The sequence below is a fragment of the Gracilinanus agilis genome, chromosome 2 (assembly GCF_016433145.1).
Source record: "Gracilinanus agilis isolate LMUSP501 chromosome 2, AgileGrace, whole genome shotgun sequence".
Classification (NCBI taxonomy): Eukaryota; Metazoa; Chordata; class Mammalia; order Didelphimorphia; family Didelphidae; genus Gracilinanus; species Gracilinanus agilis.
In genome coordinates, this window is record NC_058131.1 from 481,035,830 (window position 1) to 481,063,545 (window position 27,716).

The 27,716-nt window shown below is 39.4% G+C and overlaps 1 protein-coding gene across 1 annotated transcript; it reads left to right on the forward strand.

The window, feature by feature from the left end:
- The first annotated feature begins 888 nt into the window (after positions 1–888).
- DLST (dihydrolipoamide S-succinyltransferase) lies at positions 889–27,716 on the forward strand. The gene is made up of 15 exons (XM_044664945.1): positions 889–2,171; positions 3,311–3,344; positions 7,998–8,046; positions 9,570–9,622; positions 9,748–9,822; positions 10,272–10,327; positions 11,385–11,496; positions 14,692–14,853; positions 15,141–15,217; positions 17,219–17,316; positions 20,707–20,837; positions 23,436–23,509; positions 24,023–24,106; positions 25,109–25,276; positions 26,104–27,716. Exons 1-15 carry the CDS (start codon positions 2,109–2,111, stop codon positions 26,236–26,238), a joined length of 1,371 nt encoding a protein of 456 aa, XP_044520880.1. The 5' UTR covers positions 889–2,108; the 3' UTR covers positions 26,239–27,716.

Below are 27,716 nucleotides of genomic sequence, written 5' to 3' on the forward strand. Positions count from 1 at the left end.
CAGTCTAAATGAGGGATAAGAGGAAAAACCTCATAGAAGAGATGAGATTTGTCAGGATTGGAACTAAAAAAAAAAAAAAAGCTTTATATACATGTGCTATATCATCTTTATTAACAGATAAGTGGGAATCCAGTAGTTAGAGTATAGAAAAAAGGATATTCTGACAAAAAGAATGACATGAGCAAAGTAGAAGTTGGAAGGTGTAGAGATTAAAATTAACGTTACAAATATAATACTGGAGAACAAAGGAGAGTTCAGTTTTGTATGAGTGCAAAATATATTGAAAAAGATATAAAATAGAGCTGGTAAGGTAGAATGCTGACAGATGGTATAAGGCCTGTAGTGCCTGGGAAATGGAATTTGAACTTTGCTCAGTAGGCAGTAGGATGCCACACATGGCCAGGTTTATTAATAAGAAAGATTATTCTGTTGGCAGGGTGAAGGATGGACTGCTTGGAAGAGAGAAAAGGGGAGAAATAGAAAGATCTCTTAACTGATTTAATTTATTCACCTAGGAGGCAGTGAAGTCCTGTACTAGAGTGATTAAAGTAGGAAAGAAGGGAAAGGCAGGGATGGTTGCAAAGGATGGAGGACTTTGAATTACAGAATTTTATAAACATTGGGGATCCAATGAACCCTTATAATAAGAGGGTAACAGTTATAAAAGAAACATTAGTTGCTTTGGAATATTAATCTGACAGGAGTATATAGGATAATTATAGGGTATAGTAGTAGTCAGTCAGTCAATCAAGCCTGATATCAAGAAGACCTGATTTCAGATCCTGCCCCTGACTAGCTGCATGAATATAAGAAAATCTCTTTTGGTGTCCCAACAACTATCTAGGACTATAACCTTATAAGATACAGTTGTTGAGCTACATGGATATTCACCATCCCATTGAAATTACAGCTCTGGTTCTTAGCCCAGTGCTTGGTATTTAGGAAGTGATTAATTAATAGTTGTTGACTGACTGACCAAGAAACCCAAAACAAAACAAAAAGCCTGGTGGTAGAGGCAACTGTTGCAATAGTTCAAATTTGTGGTGGCAATGCGAATGACATGTGAGAGACATTATTGAGAAAGAATTGAAAAAACTTGGTAACTGAATGAATTTGAGTAGAAGACACAGATATGTATAGATGAGATGAAAGAAGGTAATAGTCAAGATAGGAACCAAGATTTTGAATCTGAGTGACAGGAAGAATGATGATTTAAAAGACAAGTCAGAAAGAGGAGAAAGGCTGATCCTAGAGCAAAATTAAAGTTGAAGACCTCTATTGCTATCATTGGCACAATCCCTCCTCTACCCTGACAATCCCTCCCCCTCCTCAATTTCATACATTGTGGGATATCCAGATGTTATAATTAGGGAACTCGAGTTGTAAAACTGAAGATTCAAAAAAAAAAAAAAAAAAAAAAAAAGGCTGAAGATACAGATTTTAGAGTCTTTCTCACAGAGGAGGTAGCTAAGGAAGAAAGAAAAGTTCAGCGCAGCATAGGGGCAGAAAGAGCAAGTGTGGAGCCAGTGAAGAAGGAAGAAGTGCCCCACTCTGCTTTCTCCTCCCCTCTTCCCCCCCAACCCCCGCAATAGACTAGAGGGCTAGTATAGAGACCAGTAGAGAAAAGTTTTCCAACAGGAAGGGATGGATGATTAATCGTTCAAGTGCTTCAAAGGTGTCAAATCCGAGGACAAAGAACTTGTACTGGTGAAAAGAGGTGAAGGAGAGCACTTTATGTTAAGACGGTATTGCTCTTAGTGATACTGTAACCAATTTTGGCCATTCATATTATCCATAAAAACATTTATTAAGTGCCTACTATCTGCAGCACACTGTTAGGTACCTATGGAAATTAAAAAGTAAATAGGTAATGGTGCCTGCCCTCAATTGCTGGAGGTAAAAAAAGGCCCTTAAATTTGCTCGAGGCTCAGACAAGTCTCAGGCTCAGCCTCCGTTCCTCCTAGCTTCTCCTCCGTTTAGAGGTGCAATGGTACAACCCTCACCTCCCCTCCTTCCCCGCTCGCGTGGCGCCGCCCATCGCACTTCCGGTTGTTGCCGGGCCCTACATCCGGTGTCCGCCCGCCCTAGGCTCCGCTGCCCAGATCGCGATGCTGTCCCGTTCCCGCTGCGTGTCTCGGGCGTTTAGTCGCTCGCTCTCCGCCTTCCAGAAGGTAGGAGCTGGGCGGGATACGAGTTAGAGCCAAGACCGCGCGATAGGGGTCCGGGCAAGGCCACAAAAACTGGAGGGAACGGCAGGGCGGGGCGGGGCGGGCGGCGGCGCTGGCCTGGGCACCAAGGGCACCGGGACGAGGAGGCCGCGGGAGAGTCCGGGCCAAGGTTCGGAGCCGTCTGTCCCTGGTCCCCAGAGAGGCGTCGGGGGGTAGGTGGTGTGTGTGGCCCTCGTATCCCGCCTCCTTCTCCTGTCACCACCCGGGACACCCTGGGGGGGCGGGCTCGGGGCTTTGATGAGCCCCAGGCCAAATCTCCTTTCGCGCCCTCCTCCTGCTGCTGAGCCCCGGAAGGCGTGGAATTGGGGCTGAGGTCAGGCTGCTCTTCCTGCTCTTGACCTCTAAAAAGACAATCCTTTCCCGCACCCCCCCACCCTGAGCTAGAAGGGACCAAAGGTTCGCTGATGAACTATTATTAATACCCCAGAGGCGGGGCGGGGGCGGTCGCGCTACTCCCCGCCCGGGACACTCCACACCCTCCGCGAGTTTCACTCCATAAGGATGCCAAGAATTAAAAAGCCCAGGTGTTTAGCCCCTGCCCGTAGAGCCCACTATTCTTCTTTCTCTGTAGGGGGAGAGAATGCCTCTTACCAAAGCCAAGAGGATCACGGGTCAATCTGACACCAGTTCCCTAACCACCAGTTCCTTTTGTCGTGGGTGTTCGAGTTTCAGGGTGTGCAGGTGGTGACTTTTATTTTTTTTTAACATTGGAAAAGGCCACTTCTCAAAAAGTCAGGATGGCAGAATGAATAGAGAGCTAATGCTAGGGGTACCGGGAGTCAAGTCCCTTCTCTGATACGTGCTGACTCCTGTGCCAGCAGAGGTGGTGCTATCTTGACTTTTGTTAAAGAGAGCTTCCTGTACCAGTGAAATCATAGGTCTAACCTCCATTCTTTCCACTTTAAACTCTTCACACCCCGGGCCCTTGTAAATCTCTCTTTTCCAGTCCTGGGACTATTCATGTGTGTTTTGATGGGGAGGGGGAAATTTTTCATTTCTGTATATGTGTGTTTTGATGGGGAAGGGGAATTTTTCCTATCTTATCTCTTGGAAAATACTGGTAATGCTTTCTCTTTCGACAGGGGAACTGCCCTTTAGGGAGGCGTTCCTTGCCTGGTAAGTTTTGACCTTCCTCTTAACAGTAGTCTGGTTCTGAATTCAGGTGCTCTTCTGGACAGAGCATTTATTTTAGACAATTAAGGCATCACTCTTTTTGTCTATAAAGAATAATGCCTTACTTAGAGAAATTTCAAGTAAATCTATAAATGCTAGGTTTAAGAATATTTAAGCAGTTTTTCTCATGAGCATGTTGTTGAAAATTATTGTCAGTAAACATTCCCTCTATTTTAGAATGGAAATTGAAATACTGAGATGAAAGGACTTGTGGAATGGACTGGAAATGCATCTTTGGTCCCTGTGGGTTCTGTCAGGCTAACTCCAGGTTTCAAAGGAGGGATTGACTTTAGGATCATAAATCCAGCATTTTTTCCCACCATACCATGCTGTTTCAATCATTCAAGCTATTCCAGGATGTGCTATTTTAGAAAATGTAGTCCTACAGAATTTGCATCTACAGGGATAGCTGAGTTACTGCATTTTCACCCTCTTGTAGAATTTGTGGAGAGCTAGCATAAGTTGAAAAGTTCCCATTATAGGGTCTTTCTTCTGAACCAGGATAGTGTTGTAAAGAAGGAAGTAAAATATTAATAGACTGAAGAACTGGATAGATTAAATGTTACAACATAAGACTAATATGTCAGGGGAAGAACATCTTTGGAATAGAATATCTCTACTCTTAAAATGTTTTCCTCCCGAAAACAATCATAGAATAAAAGCAAAGAACATTGAAAAACAGCTACCCCAAACTTTATAAACATAAGAAAATAATTGGTAATAATGGCACATATACCTATATCATTCTGTTATTTACTGATTTGATAAAAGAAATGAAGACCCATATACTTGCAAAAGTAACACTGTTCATTCTGTTTACTGTTATTACCTTTGCTTCTACTTGCTGTTACCATTTTTTACTTAGTTGGTTAGTGTATACAATTCTTTAGTTCTGCTTTTTTCAATCTGCCTCACTTAATGGATCTGCCTTTATTTTTTTTCTATTATTGCTATACATTTTTTACAGTACAATAATAATTTCCTTATACATTTATGTAGCACAATTTGTTTAGCAATTCTTTTAATTGTGGGGCATGTCATTGTTACTGGGCTTTTTTTGCTTTAAAAAATAATGCTAGGGGGCAGCTGGGTAGCTCAGTGGATTGAGAGCCAAGCCTAGAGATGAGAGGTCCTGGGTTCAAATTTGGCCTCAGACTCTTCCTAGCTGGGCAAGTCACTTAATCCCCATTGCCTATCCCTTACTGTTCTTACACAGTATTGAGTTTAAGATGGAAAGTAAGGGCTCCTACAAAATAAATAAATAATGCTACTAGCAGGCATCTCTGAAAAAGATCTCATATCTAAAATATGTAGGGAACTGAGTCAAATTTGCAAAAAAAAAAAGACTGATTCCCCAATTAGTAAAAAAATCAAAGGATATGAATAGGCAACTTCAGGGGAAGAAATCTAAGCTATCAATAGCCATATTAAAAAATTTCCTAAATCACACATAATTAGAGAAATGTAAACTAAAACAATTCTCAAGTACCACCTTGAACCCATTAAGATTGCTTAAGATGATGAAAAAGGAAAATGACTTGCTGGAAGAACTGTGAGAAACTGGATATACTGTTTTGTTTTATAAACCCTTACCTTGTCTTGGAATGGATACTAAGTATTGGTTCCAAAGCAGAAAAGCAGCAAGGGTTAGGCAATTGAGGTTAGTGACTTTCCTAGGGTCACACTTGATGTGTCTAAGGTCACATTTGAATCCAGATTCTCCTGATTCTAGGCTTGGCTCTATCCATTGAGCTACCCCACTAATACACTGTTAGAGCTGTGAAGTACTAAAGCCATTCTGGAAAGTAGTTTGGAACTATGCCCAAAAAGTTATTAAACTGAGCATACCCTTTGACCCAATAATACTGTTACTAGTTCAAGGGGATGGTTTTAGAAAAAGTTGGGAGGACTCATATGAACTGATACAAAGTGAGATAAGCAGAATCTGTAGAACACTTTATTATATAATAACAGCAATATCAGCAAAGTGATCAATTTTGAAATACTTAATAACAGATCAAAACAATTAACAACTACAGTTCCAGAACACTCATGGTGAAACAGCCCTATCAGCCTCCATGGTGATGATTGCAGATTGAAACAGATTTTCTTCCCTTTCTTTTTGGACATGACTAACTTGGGAATTTGTTTTGCTTTACTATCTATTTTAAATAAAATGAGGTCTGTTTTCCTGTTTTCTCAATGGGTGGAGAGGATTTAGAAATGAAAATTTAATTTAAAAAATAAATGCTGCTGAAATATACTATTTAACTCCTAACAGAGAGGCGATGGACTCAAGGTGCAGAATGAGACATCCGTTTTCAGACATGGCCTATATGGGGATTTGTTTTGCTTGTTTACATATATCTGAAGTAGAGGTATCTGTCCCCCCCATACCCCATGGCAGTGGGGAGGGATTGGGGGTGGTGGTGTAATTTCCAGATTTAAAAAAAGGTAAGAAAAATGGGTCATTAGAGTGTTATAAAAGTGAATAGAAAGCAGAACTAGGGTCAGTAGGAAACACATAAGCAAGACAGCTTTGAAAATGACATGTTGAATTTATTAGGCTTAAATATAAAAGCATGCTCTTCATAATACATAGTTGTATCTTTATGTACAGTTCTCTGCTTGCCTTTTTTGGTGTCAAGTTCAGAAATTTTTTGAAAAAAAGAAAAGTGCTGCTGTGAATATTTTTATACAGTTGGGTCCTTCCTTTCTAATGCTTACCTCCTTAGGGCATAAATCTCAAAGTGAGATTTGTAGGATAAAGGGTATAAACATTTTTTGGCTTTTATTATATAATTCCTTGATGGCTTTTTGCATAGTCATATTAATTCACAACTCCTCCAGCAATGTGTTAGTGCGAGTTAGATTTTTCCATCACCCACCCTGAGTTTTGTCATCTTATTATTTTTGCTATTCTGATGGATATAATATGGTACCTCAGAGTTGTTTTAAATTTTATTTCTCTGATTATTTTCAAGTGGTTGGTTGTTAATAGCTTGCTTGTTGACACTGTGTTACATTGTAGAGTACCAGTGACATGAAAATGAGAAAGATAGGATATTAAAACAATTTTGGTGGTGAAGAAAAGATTGTTCTCTTTTTTGTTTTTGCTTTCTTTTATTCTGAACAGAAATTCCAAATAAGATAGCTAATTTCAAATACATTGTAAATACATTATTATATAATTTGTACATGAAACTGAAGATTTATATCATGTATAGCTTAGTTTTTTTAAAGTTTATACCTATATAAATCACTTTTGCCTCCTTCCTTCTTTCCTTCTCCCTAACCTTCCTCATACTGTTCCCCCTTCCCATTTCAGGGGTAAGAGGGAAGCTATTGCAACAAATATTCATATTCAAGAAAAATTAATTCCTCTATTTGCTGTATCTATAAACATATATCTTATTCTGCATCTTGAGTTCATCACATTGTCAAGCAGTACTTTATCATCAATTCTCTAGAATTGTAGTTGTCTTTTTATTAGCATTCTCAAGTCTTTCAAAGCTGTTTGTCTTTATATTATTATTGTTGTTGGATAAATTGTTCTGGTTCTTTTCACCTCTTTCTGCATCAGTTCCTATAGACCTTTCCAGGTTTCTCTAAAACTGACCTTTTTGTCATTTATTACAGCACACTGATAGTCTACTATATATATACTGATTTGTTTAGCCATTCCCCAATAGATGGTTTCCCATTTGCTACTACAAAAAGAGCTGCTATAAATAATTTTGTACATGTGGCTCCTTTTCTTCTTCCTTTGATCTCTGGGTTATGGGGTTTGACGATATCATTGAGTCAAAAGATGTGCACAATTTAGTGACATTTTGGCCATAGCTCTAGATGACTTTCCAGAAAGGTCATACCAATTCATACCTCTACCAACATGTGCATTAGTGTGCTCATTTCCCAGAGTCCCTCCAACATTTGTCATTAACTTTTTTTGTCATTTCCTCCAGTCTGATAAGTGTGAGATAGAAGCTCAGAACTGCTTTAATTTGTATTTCTTGAATTATTACTAATTTGGAGCATTTTTTTCCCCATAGGTTTGTTGATAGCTTGGGTTTCTCCCAGAAAGTTATTTTTGCTTTGTTGAGAGCAGCTAAGTTAAAAAGTCATAAAAAGAAAGGCTAATGGGATGTGAATCAAATGAATGGAGAAATGGCCTGCTTATTACCCAAGGGAATAGGACCTTAAGCAAGGTTCCTATGTTGTTTAAAAATATCATTTTTTAAAAAGCTTATCCTTCCATCTTAGAATCAGTACTGTGTATTGATTCCAAGGCAGAAGAGTGATAAGGGGTAGACAGTGGGGGCTCAGTGCCTTGCCTAGTCACACAGCTATGAAGTATCTGAGATCAGTTTTGAACCCAGGACCTCCAATTCTCTAGGTTTGGCTCTTGATCCACTGAGCCACCTTGCTGTTCCCTAAAAATGTTATGCGCCACTAATTGAAGTTGATCCTATACCCCATTTTAGGGGTTGGAGAGGAGGCAAAGGAAAACCCTGCTGTTTCTCAATAGCTACTTTAGAAGATAAAAGTAATAACTAATACTTTCAGTTAATTTCTCCCCCCTTTTTTTTCTTGCAGGTGTCTCCCTGTGCCAGGGACCAGTTTATCCTTACAGTAAAAAGTTTGTGTAAGTGTTACTTGAGAGCTGTGGATTCCTGAGATATCTGGGAAGTCTTTTGATTTCTGGCTTCTAGGCACAAAAATCATAACTCTTGCTTTGAAGGTTTAGAATTATTTTTGATGATAGCTAGTTTTAACTAATGCTTAAAATGTATACTATGTAAAGTGTGTGCATACAGTGTATTCAGGAAGCTGGGGACTCTACAAGATTAGGAGGAAGTGCATTCTAGCTTGGGTAAATACAAGTAGACAGGCAACAGGGATTTATTAAATGATGTGATTGGTACTCTGTTAAGCACTGGGCATACAAAAAAAAGCAAAATTAAAGGCAGTCCCTACTCTCAAAGAGCTTACATTTTTACATAGCTTATCTTTTTGGAAAAATTTGTTTGGCTACTTTTAGGAGTAATCATATTCCAAAGAAGGTGCTCCCTATTGTTATTATAAACTCTTTCCTAGTTTTGTTTGTGCTTCACTAGAATCTTTTTTTCCTACTAGATATCTAGCCTGATTTTTAAAAAATCAGACCCAATTTTATAATGCTCATTGATCTGAGTCCATTTTGCTTATACATGCATCATAAGGATACGTAAGCTAGTTATTTACTATAATCTTATAACTACTAACAGTGATATTTCTGAGAAGGGTTGGGATTGACTATAGCTTTCTTCCCCAAAAGGTAAAGTAGTATGAAGGAATGTAAAGAAAAAGCTTCAGTCTTTCAGTAAAGCCTCCTAGGACTGATATTTGAAATAGAATGTGAAACTATAGAAAGATATTGTCACATCATAAAAAAAAAATTCCATGGCCTCTTTAGTAGAACACATTGATACGATATAGATAGAGATGTAAAGTATAGTGTTTACAATTTGTACTTACCTTTTAAAAATTAATAATTTAAAGTTTTTATGTAACCTACCTCTGATTTTAATTTGTAAACTGGAGGGTAGGCATACTGCCATATGTGAGTATGTAACAAATATTACTTGAATTTAATTGAATAAAAGAGAAAATTTAAATAAAAAAGTAAAGAAAGAACTTGATTCTTTGGCAAGGTGTCAAGAGACCAAATTGCCCAGTTTTAACATTTGAAAGAATAAGACCAGGGGCAGCTGGGTAGCTCAGTGAATTGAGAGCCAGGCCTAGAGATGGGAGGTCCTAGGTTCAAATCTGGCCTCAGAAACTTCCCAGCTGTGTGACCCTGGGCAAGTTACTTAATCCCCATTGCCTACCCTTACCACTCTTCTGCCTTGGAGCCAATATGTATTGGCTCCAAGACAGCAGGTAAGGGTTTAAAAAAAAAAAAAAAAAAAGAATAAGACCAGTCCGGTTTCTTTGCATACTCTATGAATTACATTTGTCATATATATGATACAATTGAATGAAATATGAAACAAAATCCTTCTGAAGTAAAATTTTGACTCTGAAGGAAAGCACATGCTTTTATAAAAAAATGAAAACAAAACCTAGCATTTTTTAAATGAGAAGCGTGCCTGTTAAAGAAATTAATTGTTAATATTTTTTCTGTAGCGTAAACGGCTCTGTCTTGAATGTTCGCTTCTTCAGAACTACAGCAGTGTGCAGTAAGTACTTGTGAGTTAAATAGTTCCTTGCCCTCTTGGGAGAGGAATTTGAGTGAAAAGAGCAAAAACTGAATAGTGGTAAAAGATGGCTATTCATATGACTTTTTTTCCTCCTCCCTATTTAGAGAATGATATTATTACAGTCAAAACTCCAGCATTTGCAGAGTCTGTCACAGAGGGGGATGTCAGGTGGGAAAAAGGTAAGATTAGGTATTCTTCTTTTTATTCCATATGTCTAAATATCATATAGCAAATACTTTTCCAGGTATTATTAATTAAGTCAAGTAAACATAAATGTGTCTTGGTCAGTAGGATCCAATGTGTACTGTATATTTTCCTCCAGATCTTTTCAGAAAATGGCATTGTTGAAAATATGTGCACTTTTTTTTTTTCTTTAAAGATCTTTCCCTTCTGTCTTAAGAGTTGATACTAAATAGTTCCAAAACAGAAGATGTCAGTGGGGGTTAAATGACTTTCCCAGGGTCATACAGTAGGAAATGTCTGAAGCTAGATTTGGACCCAGGACCTTCTGTCTATAGGCCTGGCTCTGTGTCCACTGAGCTACTTAGCTGCCCCTGAATATATGGTTTTGAAGTTTTTCTCCTATTATTGAGTGTTCCCTTTTGACAGACAGTGGCTTGTTTTTCAGCTGTTGGAGACACCGTCTCAGAAGATGAAGTGGTTTGTGAAATTGAAACAGATAAGGTAGGCTTAGTGTGTGTTGGGTCTCTTCTTACTGCCCTTCCCTTAGTTCTTCAGGCCACCAAAAGAGGAGATTTTTAAAAAAAAACCAAAGAATTATTAATGAAATAGTTAATTTGAGAGTAAATATTGGGTTGCTTTTTTTTTCTTCTTTTTTTTCAAGTTGACTCTGACTTCAAACTGTAACAGTGCTTAGAAGTTCTCAGTCTTATGAATGGAAACCTTTTCAAGGCTTGTTTTCATTTTTATCACCTAGCTGTCAGGTATTATTAAAAGAAGAATCTTGTCTGTGTGGTTTTATAGCTTTTGTTTTTCTTGAAATGGGCATGACTAGCTGCCAAATTGATCTTCTTAAAGCCCACGCCTGACTTTGTCACTCATTCCTCTGCTCAGAAAGCCCCTTGGCAACACTCTCCCTTCCTGTAGATGAAATACTAACTCTAGCTTTTAAAGACCTCCCTGTTTGGCTCCAGGCCACATCTCTATGCTTTTGTACAGAAAACTGCTGTAAGCACTCTCATTTTCTAGCCAAACTGGCCTGTTTAGATGTTTCCTGTGCAGGGAATTCTTGCTCCTATTATAGTACCTTTGCATAGTTTTTCCCTCAAGACTAGGCAGAATGCACACCCTGCTCCCCTCTACATTTAGAATTCTGAGCTTCCTGTAAATGCTCTCCTGATCCTTCCTAATTGTTAAGGTTCCCCCCATCCCCCTGAAACTTTGTATTTTTTTGTATTGAACTGTGTGTGCATTTTGTTGTCTTCCCTACCACTTGTCAGAATGGAAGCTCCTTGAAGGCAGGGAAAATTTGACTTTTAAATTTGATTTTTGTTTCTCTATCTGTAGTGCCCTTCACAGTGGTGAATAAGACCTGAAAATACTGATTCCCTCATTGTGTTCTTTGTTGAATATATCTGGAGTTATTATTGTTTTATAAGGAAAAATGGGTATCTTTTACCTCTTTGGTGTGTTGTACTTGCTGTTTTCTGTGCAAAATTAATTTGATTCTAGTACTGAATAAAAATTCTGATGTTTCCCCCAACTCATCTCCCTTTTCCAGACATCTGTGCAGGTTCCATCACCGGCAAATGGAGTGATTGAAGCCCTTTTGGTACCTGATGGAGCAAAAGTGGAAGGAGGAACCCCTCTGTTCACTCTCAGGAAAACTGGCGGTAAGGAAGGAGCTCCTGTTGTCATGGTCTCCAACACACCACCTTGGAGATGGGACTGAGAATAAAATACTGATTCCCTCCTACCTCATAGGAACTCCTTGGCATTCCAGCCACCTTAGGTGAGGGAGTAAGAGTGGTAATATTTGTTGAGTGTGAACTTGAAGATTTAAAAAAAAAAAAAACAACCTTTGAGAGATAAAGAATAGTAATGAAGTAGAACACACCAAAGTACTCTCTCCTTGCCTAGGTACATCTTTCTTTCTGGATCTTCTATCTCTTCAAGAGAGGGCAGCTAGGTGGCTCAGTGGATTGAGAGCTAGGCCTACAGATGGGAGGTCCTAGGTTCAAATCTGGCCTCAGACACTTCCTAGTTCTATGATCCTGGGCAAGTTACTTAACCCCTACTGCCTAGCCCTTACCACTCTTCTGCCTTAGAATCAATACACAATTTAAAAAAAAAAAGAGAGAGAGAGAAAGAGTAAAGAGGATGGCCCAGTAGTAGGAAGTAGCACTTTATTTTGTGTCTGAATCCAAGAGCTCAAAGCATGTCACAGTTTGATTTTTCAGTCCATCCTATTCTATATAGGAATAATTTTGTTTTTGTTTTGTTTTAAACCTTTACCTTCTGTCTTAGAATCAATACTAAGCATTTGTTGAAATCAGATTTGAACCCAGAACCTCTCATGTCCAGGCCTGGCTCTCTATCCACTGAGTTGCCCCTGAAATAGTTCTGCTTTAAAAATAGAGGATATAATAGAGTGATTCTCTTCTTTTTGGCAGCTGTGACTTCTGACAAAGAGGCTTTAGCTATAATGACTTCTAGGAGGGGTGAAGGAGTCAACTGCTAAGTTGGTGCAGGGTTGCATCAGACCCAGGGAAGAAATCTCTGAACCCAGATAGGGAAATGTCTGCCGCATCCAAGGGAAACAACAGCCTATATCTATAGGAGTCATGGCAACTGCACAGTAGAAATACAGAATAGCCTCAGGAGAAAAGGGTGACCTTCAGAGCAGTACACAGAGTGATTCAAAGCAAACTTTTTAATGAACTGAGAATCCTATCAGACCCAGCAGCTGTCCTTAACTCAGCTCTACCTCAGGTTAAAAGTATTAGTAGTTTGGTCTTTCATACAACCTTAATAGAGTTGAGGTGAGGAACTGGAATAAGACTAGTAAGTAGACTACATAGAAGAAAACCTAAATTCTATTCTGGTTCTGCTTTCATTAAAGCCATGTTGCTTTCTTGATCATTAAAGACCTAAAACTATAAGGACCATTGAAAAGAATGGAGAATTGAAACCACTTAATGTTGGGGGTCATTATTAAACTAAGACTTATTACCTGAAGGTGGAGAAAGAGGAGGAATATATAAGAGGATAGAAAGTGCCTTTTGAGGAATTCTAGATTCTGACCTCATATTATGGAGTTAAAGGTGAGGCTCCCATATGGGTAAGAATTTATCTTTAATGTCTAATGAAACATTTTTTCCCCCACAGTTGTGAGTATGAGGGAGACTGTAGAGTTTATGAAATGCTTTGAATCTGTATGCCTTACTGTATTTTATAAAGATATTTGTCAAATAAAATCAACCTAGTGCACTCTCTTCTCTGAGATAGCAAGTGGCATGGAGTCAATAGATGAGGATATTGGTGACTTTCAGAATATTTTGTATTTATTGTATTCCTACTGCTTTAATTTGAATCCCCTTTTTTGACTAGAAGTTTCATAGAGGGAAGGAGAAGGGAATAAGCATTTATATAGCACCTACTATATATATGGCATGATAGTAAGCACATTAAAAATATCTCATTTTACACGTATAACCCAGTTGAACTGCTTTTTGGATTTGGGAGGGAGGAGGAAAGAGCAGGAGATCATGAATGATGTAACAATGGGAAAATATTCTAAATAAAAAAATATATCTCATTTGATCCTCACTACAGTCCTGTGAGGATTATCCTCATTTTTATAGTTGAGACAGACAGAGGTTAAGTAACTTGCTCAAGGTCATACCACTAATAAATGTCTAAAGTCTGATTTGAATTCGGGTGTTCCTGACTTAGGGTCCAGTGTTAATATCCACTGATATCACCTAATAATAATAAGTATAAGCTAATGTGCTTATTGCAGTCACTATGCTATAGTGAACCAGGTCGTGTGCTAAGCCTTTACAATTACTATCTCATTTGATTTTCATGACAAACCTGTGAAGTAGGTGTGATTAAGTCCATTTTACTGATGAGGAAACTGAGGGAGACCAAAATTAAGTGTCTGAGGCCAGATTTGAACTCAGATCTTTGTGGCTCCAGGCCCTTCTATCCACTGTACCATCAACTAGCTGCCCTAGAAAGGAAGGATCTTAATTTTTTAAATGCATTTTCCCAGGTAGTAGCTGAGAATATTTGTGATAAAAGGAATATTAGCATAAAGGGCTAATTTAGAACATGTAGGGGGATTGTTAAGGACAGGGATAGGTCTTATACCTTTTTTATTTTTCCACTTTCCACAGTAGAAACACTCAATAAAGAATGATTGGAAACAGAATTTAGAACATCAGGTTATTTTTGTGGCTTTACTTTTTTTTTTTGTCATGAAAAACTAATTTTATTTTAAATTGAAATGACAGGTATATACTGTTCTTCTTCAAGCCTATTGTATAATTACTTTTTATCTTTTTAACTCTTACCATCTGTCTTAGAATCAATACAAAGTATTGGTTCCAAGGCAGAAGTGTGGTAAGGATTAGGCAATGGGGGTTAAGTGACTTGTCCAGACACACTCAGCTAGAAAGTATTTTGAGATCAGATTTGAACCCAGGACTTCTCATCTCTGGGCCTGGCTCTCATTCCATTGAGCCACCAGCTGCCCTGAGCATCCCAAGAGTCACTTAAAGGATTCTCCTACATAAGACACTGCAGAGAATATTTAGCATATTATGGAAACTCGTGCCCTGGCTTCCTGTTTGACTGTGGTGTTAACAAGAGATGAGCAGTAGCACTAGGAAGCAGAGGAGCCCTGGGACTAGTAGCACCTCTCACCTCCATCCCACTGACCCTGTTTTCATTTCAACCTCTGCAATAATTGTTCAGGAGTGCAATTCTTGCCAAGATGGGGACTTAATGTGGCTTTATTTTTTGATGCCTATATCACTCAGCTTTTATATGTATGTGTAATAAAAACTCTTTTTCTTTTTTAGCTGCTCCTGCTAAAGCCAAACCAGCTGAAGCTCCTCCTGCTGCAGCCCCTAAACCAGATTCTGTAGCAGCTCCTCCTCCCCCTCCCCCACCTGCTGCATCTATACCCACCCAGATGCCCCCAGTGCCCCCAGTTTCAGCACAACCTGTTGATACCAAACCTGGTAAGCAATGCTTCTGTTCCCAGGAAGTAGAAGCAGGGGTGGTTCATCAAGTTCCTCTTGTCCCACTTTGTAACAGTTCCTTCCAAGTCTACAAGGGCTCCTTCCTTCCTTCCTAATGATCTTCCTGTCAGTTAGGCCTGATTGGATCCTTCAGTGCAGTTTTTGGCAGACTCCTTTGTACTTTCACTAACATGCCCATAGTCTACTTGATGCTGTAAAGGACAGAAGAGGTAGCAGTAGAAATCATTTCCCTTCCTGATGTATTTGTACCTTTTCTCCATTTCCAGTGTCTGCAGTAAAACCCTCTGCTGCTGTTTCAGCAGCAGAGCCAGGAGCTGGCAAAGGTGTGCGTTCAGAACATAGGGTAAGCTGCTGAGGACTGATGAATGCCAGGTTTAGAATGATAAAGGCACTACTGAGGAGGGGGGACGGGATGTGGCAGTGACAGCTTCCAGGCTGCTACAACCAAATCGACAACTTGCCTCAGGAAACTCTTGCTCAGAGTTTATGCCATTGGTTGTGCCTTACCACAAGCTGAACCCTTGATTATATAGATTTCACTTATATTTCAAGATCTCATGACTCCCCACTGATGTCAAAATATAATTTGGTTTTGGACAAAATAGTTAGAAATCCCAGATCAAAAATCCAGCAGAAGCTGACAAAGAAACATTTCATTTTTCACTTTGTCTCAAGAGCCTTAAGAAGGGCAGCCCCATCAGCTTTCTAGGAATGAGGAAACAAAGGGAAGGTATATGAGACATTATTTAGGATTGTAAACACTGGTTTGGGGAGCATACTGCTAGACAGGAACAATCAGTCTTGTAGTCATTTATAAAGAGTGTAAAGTTAATTCTACTTCCCTGGCTCACAACTGATTCCTTAAGAGATAGAGTATATGGCAGAAAGAACAGTGAACTGGAAAACAGAAGTACTTGAATTCTAACTCTGTCCTTAGCAATTAGTAAAGATGACTTTGGGCAAGTTATTCTTACCTGTATCTGTTTGCTCACCAACAAAACAGTGATTGTACAATATTTAAATTAAGTACTTCACAAAGTTATTATGAGAAAAATACTTTATAAACTCTAAAGCACCATGAAGGCTTCTCTTTATAAATTGTAAGACAGCCTAGCATAGCAGATAGAGAGCTAGCCTCAAAGCCAGGAAGACTGGGCTCCTGGGATCCACTCTGGCTTCTGGCCCTACTGACATGTAACCCTAAGTAAGACACTTTTAACTTCTTGGTGCTCTGGCCTTAGTGGTGTTGAACACTACACAACACTCCTTAGCAGAACCTAATTAAAATGTAATTGGGAAATATTTAACATAAATAAAAATACTGTAGAACAGAGATAATAGCATATGGTCACAGCTGTGACCCCTTTTCTGTTTAAATTAGACACTGCTGTTCTAGGCAGTTCCCGAGACTTGTTACAGAGAAAGGTCTGCCTGCAGTTTCCTCTCTTGGAGGTTTGCTATATGAATAAAATTACAGGCCTACTCTCTACCCTTGTATCTGTTGTTAGTAATAAATAATAATAGCTTTGAGAGCCAGGTCTAGAAATAGGAGATCCTGGGTTCAAATGTGACCTGAGACACTTCTAGCTGTGTGACCCTGGGCAAGTTACTTAACCCCAATTGCCTAGCCTTTACCTTTCTTCCACCTTGGAACCAATACAATATTGAGTCTAAGATGGAAGGTAAGGGTTTAAAAGAAAAAAATAATAATGTTAAATGATGATAGCTATTATTTATATAGTGCCTACTATGTATTAGGAACTGTGCTAAGTGCTTACATTGAAAATAACTTCCTAAGACTTGCCCTTGGTGAATAATCGTTTGCAAGGCCTCTACTGGCTCAGATGTTTGAGAGAGATGATTTAGGGAGTGCTTCTATTTAGCAGAGAAGCCCAACAAACTATTGGATAAATTGTTTCTGCTACCATCAGGACAAAATCCTCAAACGTGGGCAAGACGACTATGGGTTTCTTGCCTGACAAGGCAGCACTGCCTAGAAAAACTGCAACTTCAGAAGTGCTGGTGTATGATTTCCTTTGCATGCTTTCTCTCTACAAGTAGTTGCTGTTGTGCTTGACTTGGGTTTTATTTTTTAAATCAAACCATTTCCTGGGACCCACAGTCACAAAACACTTAAGGTGAAGCCAAGCAAGTAAGGCTTTCTTATCTTTTGAAAAGGCCACCACTGAAAGGGGCAAAGAACTCTGTTGTGTGGAATCACACCCACCTACTTGTTTCTTCAACCCTGAGCCTTCCAGTGCTGATACTGCTTTGGGCTAAGCTGGGATCAGAGTTGATCTCAAGAATCCAAGGTTTTCTAGGCTTACACTCTTTTCTGTTTTAGGTAAAAATGAACAGGATGCGACAACGTATTGCTCAGCGTCTGAAGGAAGCCCAGAATGTATGTGCAATGCTGACTACTTTTAACGAGGTTGATATGAGGTGAGAATTGTAACCCCATCTCTTTGTGTTTGGAGAATAGAGAAATAATGGTCATTATTCTATACTTAGGAGAGATTCCAATATCGATTTCAGAAAGAATGGGTTAAAGAAGCCAGTAGTGAATTGTTTTCATTGCCTAATTGACTGTCAAGGCATTGTGTATATCTCTGAGATTCTTGTGCTAAACTGGGATCAGAACTGATCTCAAGAATTCGAGATAATATATCCAATAGTCCAAAAAGATAAGAAGGGCAACAAATATTTAAATATATTCATAGTGGCAAGTGTATTTGAACAGAGATAAGGAGGCTAGGTTAATAGTTTATTATGCCATCTTAACGTTAAAGTTGTGTTATGAAGTGAAAAGAACTCTAAACTTGGACTCAAAACTTTTTGTTCAGTCATTTCAGTCATGTCTCTTTTCATGACCCCATTTGGGGTTTTCTTGGCAGAGATATTGGAATGGTTTGTCATTTCCTTTTGCAGCCCATTTTACTGATAAGATACTGAGACCAGCAGGGTTAAGAGACTTGCCCAGACACATAGCTAGTAAATGTCTGAGGTCATATTTGAACTCAAGTCTTCCTGACTCCAGACCCAGTGCTTTATTCATTTTGCCACCCTCAATGCTCCCATCTAATCTCTGTTCTCTACTAACTATATGACCTTGAATAGATCATGTCAAAACTTCAGGCTTTTTTCTTCATATGTAAAATGAGGAACTGGAAATAGATGATCACTTTTTGTGAAAGTTCCTACTGTTGCTTCTTTCAAACCAGAATGTGTAACTACTATTATTTGTGCTCCCCTGGTCCCTGTATTAATTGCCTATAAAATATGGCCAGCACTGCCTGTTCTGAACTCTGTTGATAATAACCTAGTGAACAGTCCCTTCAGATCTAATAACCTGTCATTCCATAAAATGATTGTTAGTAAAAGACATGTCCTAGAACCAATATTTTATTTCCTTCTTAAACTGTTGCCCATTTCTCTACCTGGTCTTCTAACAATGGTTTATACAGGTCAAAAAGTATGGCCCTTTCCTGTTCTGTTTTCTCCAAACTGGGATGGAGACTTTATAAAATGGGCTATATATAGCACTGTGTTCCCTAAAAAAAAGATAGAATTATTACTAATTCTGAACTGTCCTTATTGGTTCCTGTATATAACTCCACAAAGTTGTTCTGCCCTTCAGGATTGTTAGAAATCAGCTTATCAGCATTTCTTCTCATAGTAAGCATTTTACTTTTCTTTCAGCGATAATTTTGGGAGCATATCATCCAGCTTTTCAAAAAGGAATTTGATTTTGTGGAAAAGAAGAAGTTTATGGATAAATATCCTGGTGTGTGTTAAAGCAGTTCAATGTTGAGATTTTCTAGTTTGCCACTTTTCATGTTCTGATAACCAGGAGAAGTTGAGGCAGGGTCTTTTGACTTTTTCCTTCCTAAAAGCCACAAGGATGCTCTCTCTTGCCTGTTTGATGCAGGGAAGGACCTAGTGGTAATGGATTAGAAGGGAAAACAGCTTGTATTACAGTGCATTAAAGCTAAATTGTACATAAATTGAATTGTGCTTTGAAATTCTACCCAATTCCTTAAGACAAAACATGTAAATATTTGTGGCTCTGAAAGATAGAGTTGACAAAACAGAAGGGGAAATGCAGTATCTCCAGGTCCTTTCAGTAGCTAATCAAGGTGTCACTTTACAATGACCTGGGGTCTCAGTACATCTAGTAATCTAGTTTGGTTTGATTGCCTTTAGTGTTTATGCCATTGCCTCACTCAAAAGGGGCTTCTCTGAGACCACCTCCTCTCCCTAGTTGCCTCAGCCTCTGTCACCAAGGGTCAGGACTCAGAAATAGAAACTCCTTAATGACCTAGGCAATAGAATTTGGGTTGGTTTGAGAGCAAAGATGTTTATCAGTTCTCTTTCCCTCTTCTGCAGCTCTTGTGTCTTGGGATCCAGTAATGTCTTTAGGGTGGTAATCCTAGCAGTAAATAAGGTTAGGCTCAGGAAAACATTGTAAACCCAATCAGCCCCCTTAGGAAAACTTCCTTTTTCAAAGACAAAAAGGTCTGGAGAGGAGAGTTAAAGTTGGGTCATATCTTATCTTTCACTTTAATATTATATTAGGCCTATTATAGGGAGAACTGAGCTTTGGAACTGAGTCAGACCTAAATTCAATTTCCATCACAGGAATCTATTCCGATAAATACAGATATTTCAATGATAAAATTATGGGTAAAGCCATTTCCTAAACTATAGTGCTTATGAGGGAGGCAAAAAGCGGGTGGATAGAATTCAACAGCTTTTCAGAGACTTCTCACAAAGTTCCCTGGTAGAAGGGAAAGACTGAAGCCGAAAGTCCCAAGCTTTGTATGAGGCAAAATCACATTTCTTAAATATCATGACTCTTATCTGGCACCAGTGAACCTGAAAAGGTGGGGAACATTTTTATTTCCTTTCTACATGATACCTGGAAGGGAGCCACATTATTTTAATAGCCATCCCAAGTTTGATCATAAACTACTTTGGGGGCAGTTTGTAGGGTCTTGAATATAGTTAATTTGCCCATTTAGGCACCTGTGTGTTCCTTTTGTCATCTGGTGAGTTAATACAAACAAGGAACATGGCAGATGTAAATCATGCCCTGATTTTTGGGCCCTTGAAAAAATGTTTTTCTAACAAAGTCACTTCTTTTTCTATTGAGGTCCTTAACACACACACACACACACATGATTTTTTGTGTGTATTTTCTGCCAATGAAAAGCTATACAATGTCTTTTGAAAAAATGATGGGAGACCTTTCCAAAGGATATATTGAATATTAGAGACAGATTGGTATTGATTTCTTCTTGCCTCTCATTGTTCTATAATAAATTAATCATGATAAACTTTAGTGAATCATTTCACAATTTGTTTAAAGGGAGCCTAGAGAAGTTGGGAATTTTAATGGAATGCTTGCCTAATCTGTTCTCACTTCAGTAAAAATCTGTGATTCCTTGGCATGGGAACCTTCATCAATGAAAATTATAAGCCCCTTTCATGCTTTAATGGATGGTTTCATGAGTTGCTCTGACCAGAAAGAATAACAATAGCTAATATTCTCATGCTGAGCCCCTCTGAATTTAGTTAGGTTAGTCCTGGAATGATAGTAATTCTGTCCTGAGGCCTATACTCAAAGCTTTTCTAGCTTATACTCCACTTGAGTTGTCTTCCTTTCAGAATCTAATATTAGCCTCATTCCACAATGAGGTGTTGGAGTAGAACTTTAGTGGATGTTAATCCATATTTGGAAAGAAAAAAAGAAAAAAAATCTATACTTGAATTTAGAAACATGTAAAAGTGTACACATGATGCTTCCCTTGTGTTTATAATATGTTCTTGCAGTAACATCCAGGACATGCGGGCCCGACACAAAGAAACTTTTCTGAAAAAACACAACTTGAAACTAGGCTTCATGTCAGCATTTGTGAAGGCCTCTGCCTTTGCTTTACAGGAGCAGCCAATAGTAAATGCAGGTGAGTTCACTTGGCCCAAGATGCACACATACACACACTATATTTCGCTGGCATAGAAAAATAAATATTTCATTTTTAGCTTCCTAAAACAGTAGTATGATGTATTTCAACCTGCATGTTTTCTCTCATTAGAGAACATTTTTCATTTCCATATAAAAACTTTCAAGAGTTGGTCTTGGCAACAAGCAACTTTTTGAGGGGAGAGGAGAAGGGAATAAATATTATATAGCACCTACTATGTATTCATTGTGCTAAGTACTTTTACAAATATCTCATTTGATCCTCTCAATAACTCTAAGGTAGGTATTAATATTATCTTCATTTTACATATGAAGAAACTGAGGCAAACTAATGACTTGACTCAGGTACACAGCTAATGTTTCTGAAGCCAGATTTGAACTTTGATCTTCCTGACTTTAGACTAGTGATGGTGGTTCTATGGCACAGTTGCCAAAGATGGCATGCAGAGCACTCTGTGAGCATGCCAGCTATTGCCCCACCCCCACCCCCATTCCCCAGTTTGTTACTAGAAAGGCAGAGGAACTTGGGCAGAGCTGCTCCCCTCCCTCTCCACTGTGCCTGCAGACATTTTTTTCAAATCCGCTACCCCTCTCCCCAGCAGCCCAATGTGAACACACAGGAGTTAAGGCGGGCAATGCACAGGAGACAGAGCTGGAGGGGAGCGGAGCACTCGGACCATTTCCCTCCCCCTTTTCACCTGTGCTGAGGACATTTTTTCACTTCATCCGTCCCTCTACCCAGCAGCCCAGTGGGAGCGCTTCCTTTTTTCCCTGTCTGGAGTAATGGGGGACTAGAGGGCAAGATGGGGGTGTGGTGTGGTGTGGCACTGAGTCTCTGGGGTTGGGGTGGGCATAGCACTCTGTCTGGGGGGGTAGGGTAGGGGCAGGGCCTCACACTCTTTCTCTAAAAGGTTCACCATCACTGCTCTAGACCTAGCACTCTCTACTGCTCCTACCATATGCCTCTTGTGAGGCCTTGCTCATGCCCAAGTTACCTCTTTTTATGTACAAAGCTTAGTAAGGGCAGCCTTCACCCACCCTCAGTGTTATCTAAGAGAATGACCTCTGTACATGACACATTCCGTGGCAACCTTTGATCTCTAGGTGGGGGGGGATGGGAATGAATTTACTGGGAGAACTGTTTGTACTACTTCTGGCCCTTGGACTTGAATCCTTCATCTACATTTTTTTCCCTTTTTTTTTAACCCTTAACCTTAGAGTTGATACCAGGTATCGGTTCCAAAGCAGAAAAATTCTGAGGACTAGGAAATTGGGGTTAAGTGACTTGCCCAGAGGTCATACAACTAGGAATTCTTCACTCAGACTCTAACCTTGTTTTTATTTTTACCTTAGAAAATTTGATTCAATAAGATAGCATCCTTTTTAACCTTTCATTTAGATACCGTTCTCTCTCCTGGTTTGAGATTCAATAAAAAATTCTTTAATAGCCATCAGTGGTACCAAGGCTCCCAAAGAACTATAAATAGCCTTGAGAGAAATAGTCCGTGCCATTTGATTTAATAAGAAAATTTTTGAAATTCTGTTAATCTGAATTTGACAAACAAATTAACATAAACTTTTCTATATACAATAAACAGAAAAAAGGATTGTTAATGGACACCCTCTAATTTCCTAGTTCTTTGCTACAACAAAAAAGTGTTCCTATACATATTTTTATATATCTTTGTTCTTTCCCTTTGACCAACCAGTCCCAGAGAGGATGGGAAGTCCTGGCTTCAAATCTGGCCTCAGATACTTCCTAGCTGTGTGACCCTGGGCAAGTCACTTAACCCCCATTGCCTAGCCTTTACCACTCTTCTCCCTTGGAACCAATACACAATATTGATTCTAAGATGTAAAGGTACGGATGAGAGAGAGAGAGAGACAGACAGAGAGAGAGAGAGAGAGAGAGAGAGAAACCCTTTTTTGGTTGAATTACCCATTTGGAGTTTTCTTGGCAAAGATGCTGAAGTAGTTTTCCATATCCTTCTGCTTATTTTATAAATGAGGAAACTGCGGCAAATGAGGTTAAGTGACTTGTTCAGGATCACACAACTAGTAAGCGTCTGAGGCCTGATTTGAAATCAGAAAGATGAGACTTCCTGACTCCTGGCCCAGCACTCTATCCATTTCACCATGTAGGACTAGATTTAATTCATTTGACTTCCTCTTATTGCTCATGAGTAAGAAAGACTGGTTGTGACTTTCAACAGGAAGAGTCTTCATTCTTTCTTATTTTGAAATATGTAGAGGTTGCCCTTTTGGTCTTGTTCAGGTTAGATAGTATTCTTTCATTCTTAAACTAAGGGATACTGTTCCTATTCCTCTGCTAAAAAGAACATTTATACAAAATTCATAAGGTTTATTGAGTACTTACGGTGTGCAAGGTAGTGTCTCAAAGGAATGTTGGAAAACATCTCCAAAAAAAAAGTGCTGGGGCCCAAGAGATGGAATAACAGTGACTGATTAGAGTAGGGGGAAAAAATCAACTTTGCTCTACAGACATCCTCATACCCCCACCCAAACCCCAGCTTTAAAGAGTGTGTATTAATAATAACCTTTGCCTTTTCTCTCATAGTGATTGATGACACAACCAAAGAGATCGTGTATAGGGATTATATCGATATCAGTGTTGCCGTGGCCACTCCACGGGTATGTAAATTGGGTTTACTGTATTGGGTGCTTTAGCATTGCCTGTGAGGGTAGGTAGAAGACATTTGCTTTGGAGATTCCATTTTCTTTTTATTTAGTGGACAGTTGGGGGCTGGGGTTTAAGAGGTCAAAGAGACTTGGTATAAAAGAAGCCTTATACTGACCTTATTTAGATTCTGCCTTTTCATATTTAGACCTAATCTTGCCACCCTTCTAATCCTATATGCTGCCAATAATAGTGAAATAGCAAGGCATTTGGGGAAAGTTGTTGGTCTCTTTGGAATCAGTGGGTCTAGGTTGAGAATTCTGGATCATCATTTATTTAGACAAGTCTTCTAACTTTGGTATCTTATTTTCCTGTCTCTAAAAGATTTTTTTTCCAGGAATCTTAATAAATTAGCATTATAAAAATATTTCCTGCTCCTCAGAGGAAAAGTGTTATATGAAGGTCAATAAGTACAAAGAATACGTTTTTTTTTCCCCCTCTGTAAACTGGTACTTCATTCCCTGCAGGGACTTGTGGTACCAGTTGTTAGGAATGTGGAAACTATGAATTTTGCAGACATCGAACGAACCATAAATGAGCTGGGAGAGAAGGTAAATAAAATTCAATGAAGGAACAAAACCACAGATTACTGGGAAAGTTAGAAGGTGGGCAAGCAAACCCCCAGCACCAGCCTTTACAAACTTCTTACTACCTTCATTGGCAGGACCAGGATCCCAAAATGTTCTTTTTATTATTATTATTATTATTATTATTTTAATTAAATTCCAAAATGTTCTTGATCTCAGTACTTCCTGGTGACTTGAAGATGGAGTGAAAAGGATAGGGGTGGGGGGCGGGGTTCAAAAGTAGTGGAGCCCCTTGTCATGAGGTGTCTTTTTAGTTTGAACTTCTAAAGTGAATTTCTTTGTTTTGAGTTTCTGCTTTAAGTCTGTTTCGGTTGAAGAACTTAGAAATTGAGCCAGGTCATGGACAGCTAAGTGGCTCAGTGGATTGAGACCAGGACTAGAGATAGTTCAGCTAGAGGTTGTTGTGGGTTCAAATTTGACCTTAGACACTTCCTTGCTGTGTGATCCTGGGCAAGTTACTTAACCTCAATTGCCTAGTTCCTGTCACTCTTCTGCCTTGAAACCGATACAAAGTATTAATTCTAAGGCAGAAGGTAAAAGTTAAAAAAAAAAAAGAAAGAAATTGAATCATGTCCTCAGTGTTGATTAGAACATGATTGAATCCCCCAATAAAATGAGGACCCAAGTTTTAATTGTTCAGCTTGTAGAGAGGTAAAATATGAATAATTTTTTTTATTTTAATTTTTTCTAGTTTACATATTGATGTAATTTTTAGTACTCATTTTCTGTCATTTTGTAATCCATGTACTCTGCCTCTCTCCTACCCATTCCCCAATATGATGCAGGTTGTACATAATGTTATCTTGCAATACATATTTCCACTTGTGTCATGTTGTGAAACAATATGTATTGCTTATAGCAGAGAAAAATTCATTGAGAAAATGAAGTGAAGAATGATATGCTTCAGTCTGCACTTAAACTATGTTCTTTCCATGTAAATAGGTTTTGAAACTTGTCTTTTTTCAGGCCCGAAAGAATGAGCTTGCCATAGAAGATATGGACGGTGGCACTTTCACAATCAGCAATGGAGGAGTCTTTGGCTCCCTCTTTGGGACCCCCATCATCAACCCCCCTCAGTCGGCCATCCTGGGCATGCATGGCATTTTTGATAGGCCTGTTGCTATTGGAGGCAAGGTAGGAACTGCTAAAGTGTGAGATTTTATGGTACTATCACTTGCCTTGTACTATAAAGACTAATTGCACACACTAGGTGTGACTTGCTCTGTAGAACCTTCTATTGGAGAGGGAAATTCAGCCTTTATCTGGTTCAGCAATAGTTTATGCTAGTTACTACCACTGCTTTGTAGTAGCTTAACTACAGTCCCAGGAAACAGTTCTCCTGCAGAGTTCCAGGAACTGTGGGAGTAGTTTCGGTCTGTTATCTAAGATTAGCCAAAAGGTATCTGAATCTTACTATGTATTTAGTAATGCTATCAGCACTGTGGGGTTGTAGAAGTGGGGGATATAGTCCTCTCTCACAAGGAGATTACTTACAGTCTAATTGAGAGAGAACTTAAAATTGGGAACCTGCAAAAGACAAAACAATTAGATAAAATTGTGTTGGGAAAAGCTTAATGGAGGAGGAGGTTGGGCCTGAGCTGGGCCTTGAAATATGGGTGGGACTTAGATAGGTAGAAGGGAACCTGTCTAAAGGTACTCAGATGAGCAAGAAGATAGCCTTAAGGAAGGAATTTTAGGGATTCCCTGACAGTAGAAGGAGCTCTTCTGGCCTACAGAACAGCTTATAAAGAGAGGGAAGAGTTAACGTTTTTGGTTGGAGAACACTGTCACTGAGTGGAGTTTCCCATCTTGGGTGTTAGACTTGATGGAGCACGAACCTTAAGTGCACAGAAGGGAAAATTCAGGAAAACACTGCCAAGAAAACTGGGTCTTCTGGTCTGTTTTTTCCTCATGCCCTGATACAATACAGAGAAGATTGTCTCTCTGTCTCTTCTCTATAGGTGGAAGTGCGGCCCATGATGTATATAGCACTGACTTATGACCACCGACTGATTGATGGCAGAGAGGCAGTGCTTTTCCTTCGAAAAATCAAGGCAGCAGTGGAGGATCCTCGTGTCCTGCTACTTGACCTTTAGGGAAAGTTACACTCTCTAAAGCTCTAACTCACAGAGACTGAAAACCAGTCTTCCCCTACCCCCTCATGTGTACCTGGGTCAGCTGGGTGGGAGACAGCCCCAAATGCTGTTGGCTTAAGGGAAGCCAGAGCACTAGGTAACCAGCAGCTACAGCTCCTTTTAGGGCATTCCTGTCCCTCTCTCCACTGCCTTTGTCTTAAAATGAATGCTCTTACTTCCTTATTATGCTCAAAGGAGGGGGAGAGAGAGAGAGAGAGAGAGTATTGATGGAGCCTCATTAATATCCTAGCCTTTCTTCCATGCATCCTCCCCAGAGATGATTTTGCTTTTTCCCTGTGGCAGTATATAATAGAGAAACCACTAGAGATATTTTAATCCCTCTGTCCTACACCTGCCCAGTTTCCCAAAATCCGACATCCTCAGAGGCACAGGAGGAAGATCCTGGCCCCCAGAATTATGAAGCTATCGCCCTGGCTCTGATCTTTCCGACTCTGGGCCCTGTGCAAAGTTTCTTTACTCAAATACAGGGGAAGAGATGCTGCTTTGTTTCTTAAAGGGCACCTTCCAGCCTCAGTAGCCTGTGTTGGCTTTAAAATGCCTCTTCTACCTCTTCGGGAAGCACAGACCAAGTGGCCTGAGGTTAGAGGGAAGTGGAAGACAGGAGGGCAAGTTGGCCCAACAGACTTCAACTTGTGTCTCCAGAAGTGAGAGTGCATTAGGTTTGCACTTAGACCATGGTCATATCAGCAGAAAGGCCCATCTCTGCACAGGCATGCACAGTCTTGCTGTGCTCACCTGCTTTTCTTTATAAGTTCCTAGCAATCATACCAGCAAAGGTGTTGCATTTTAGAATCATCTTCATTCTAGGGTGGAAGTGTGGAACAGTGGAGGTAGAATTTGGTTGAGAGGTCTGGTAAATTTCCAACTAGGTGTTGCTGCCTGCTATTTTTCTGGATGTGTATTTGAAGTTCAAATTGGTCTTTTCTACCCTATATGGACCAATTCTGGTTATACTTTGTAGGCTGGCAGAGGAGCGGAAGCAATATTGGCTTCTGGGTGCATTAGTCCAGGGCCAAGATAAGGACAGTACACACACTTCCTGAAGTTCTCCACCTTAGCAAAAAGCCAGCTGTGAGTTGTTAGAATAAGAGAATGAAATGCCTGGAGTCCTCTTTGAAGTACTGCTCAATATTGGTGGGCAAAATCATTGGGGTCCCTTGGAAAATGTTTAAGAATATACTTTCTATTGTGAGGGCTACTGGAAATCCATTGATATGTATCCAAATACCCAGTTCTGAGGCTGCTGGAATCATGGGGCCATTTATCAGGGCCCAGCATGAGAGGGATGAGGAGGGTGGAATCCAGTACTGAGTGCCTGCAGTGTCTACTACTCTATCTCCAATATACAGAACTTGTAATTAAAATATTTAAAGAAACCAATTTTAAATGAAATTAAAGGGGAAATGTTCTCAAACCGC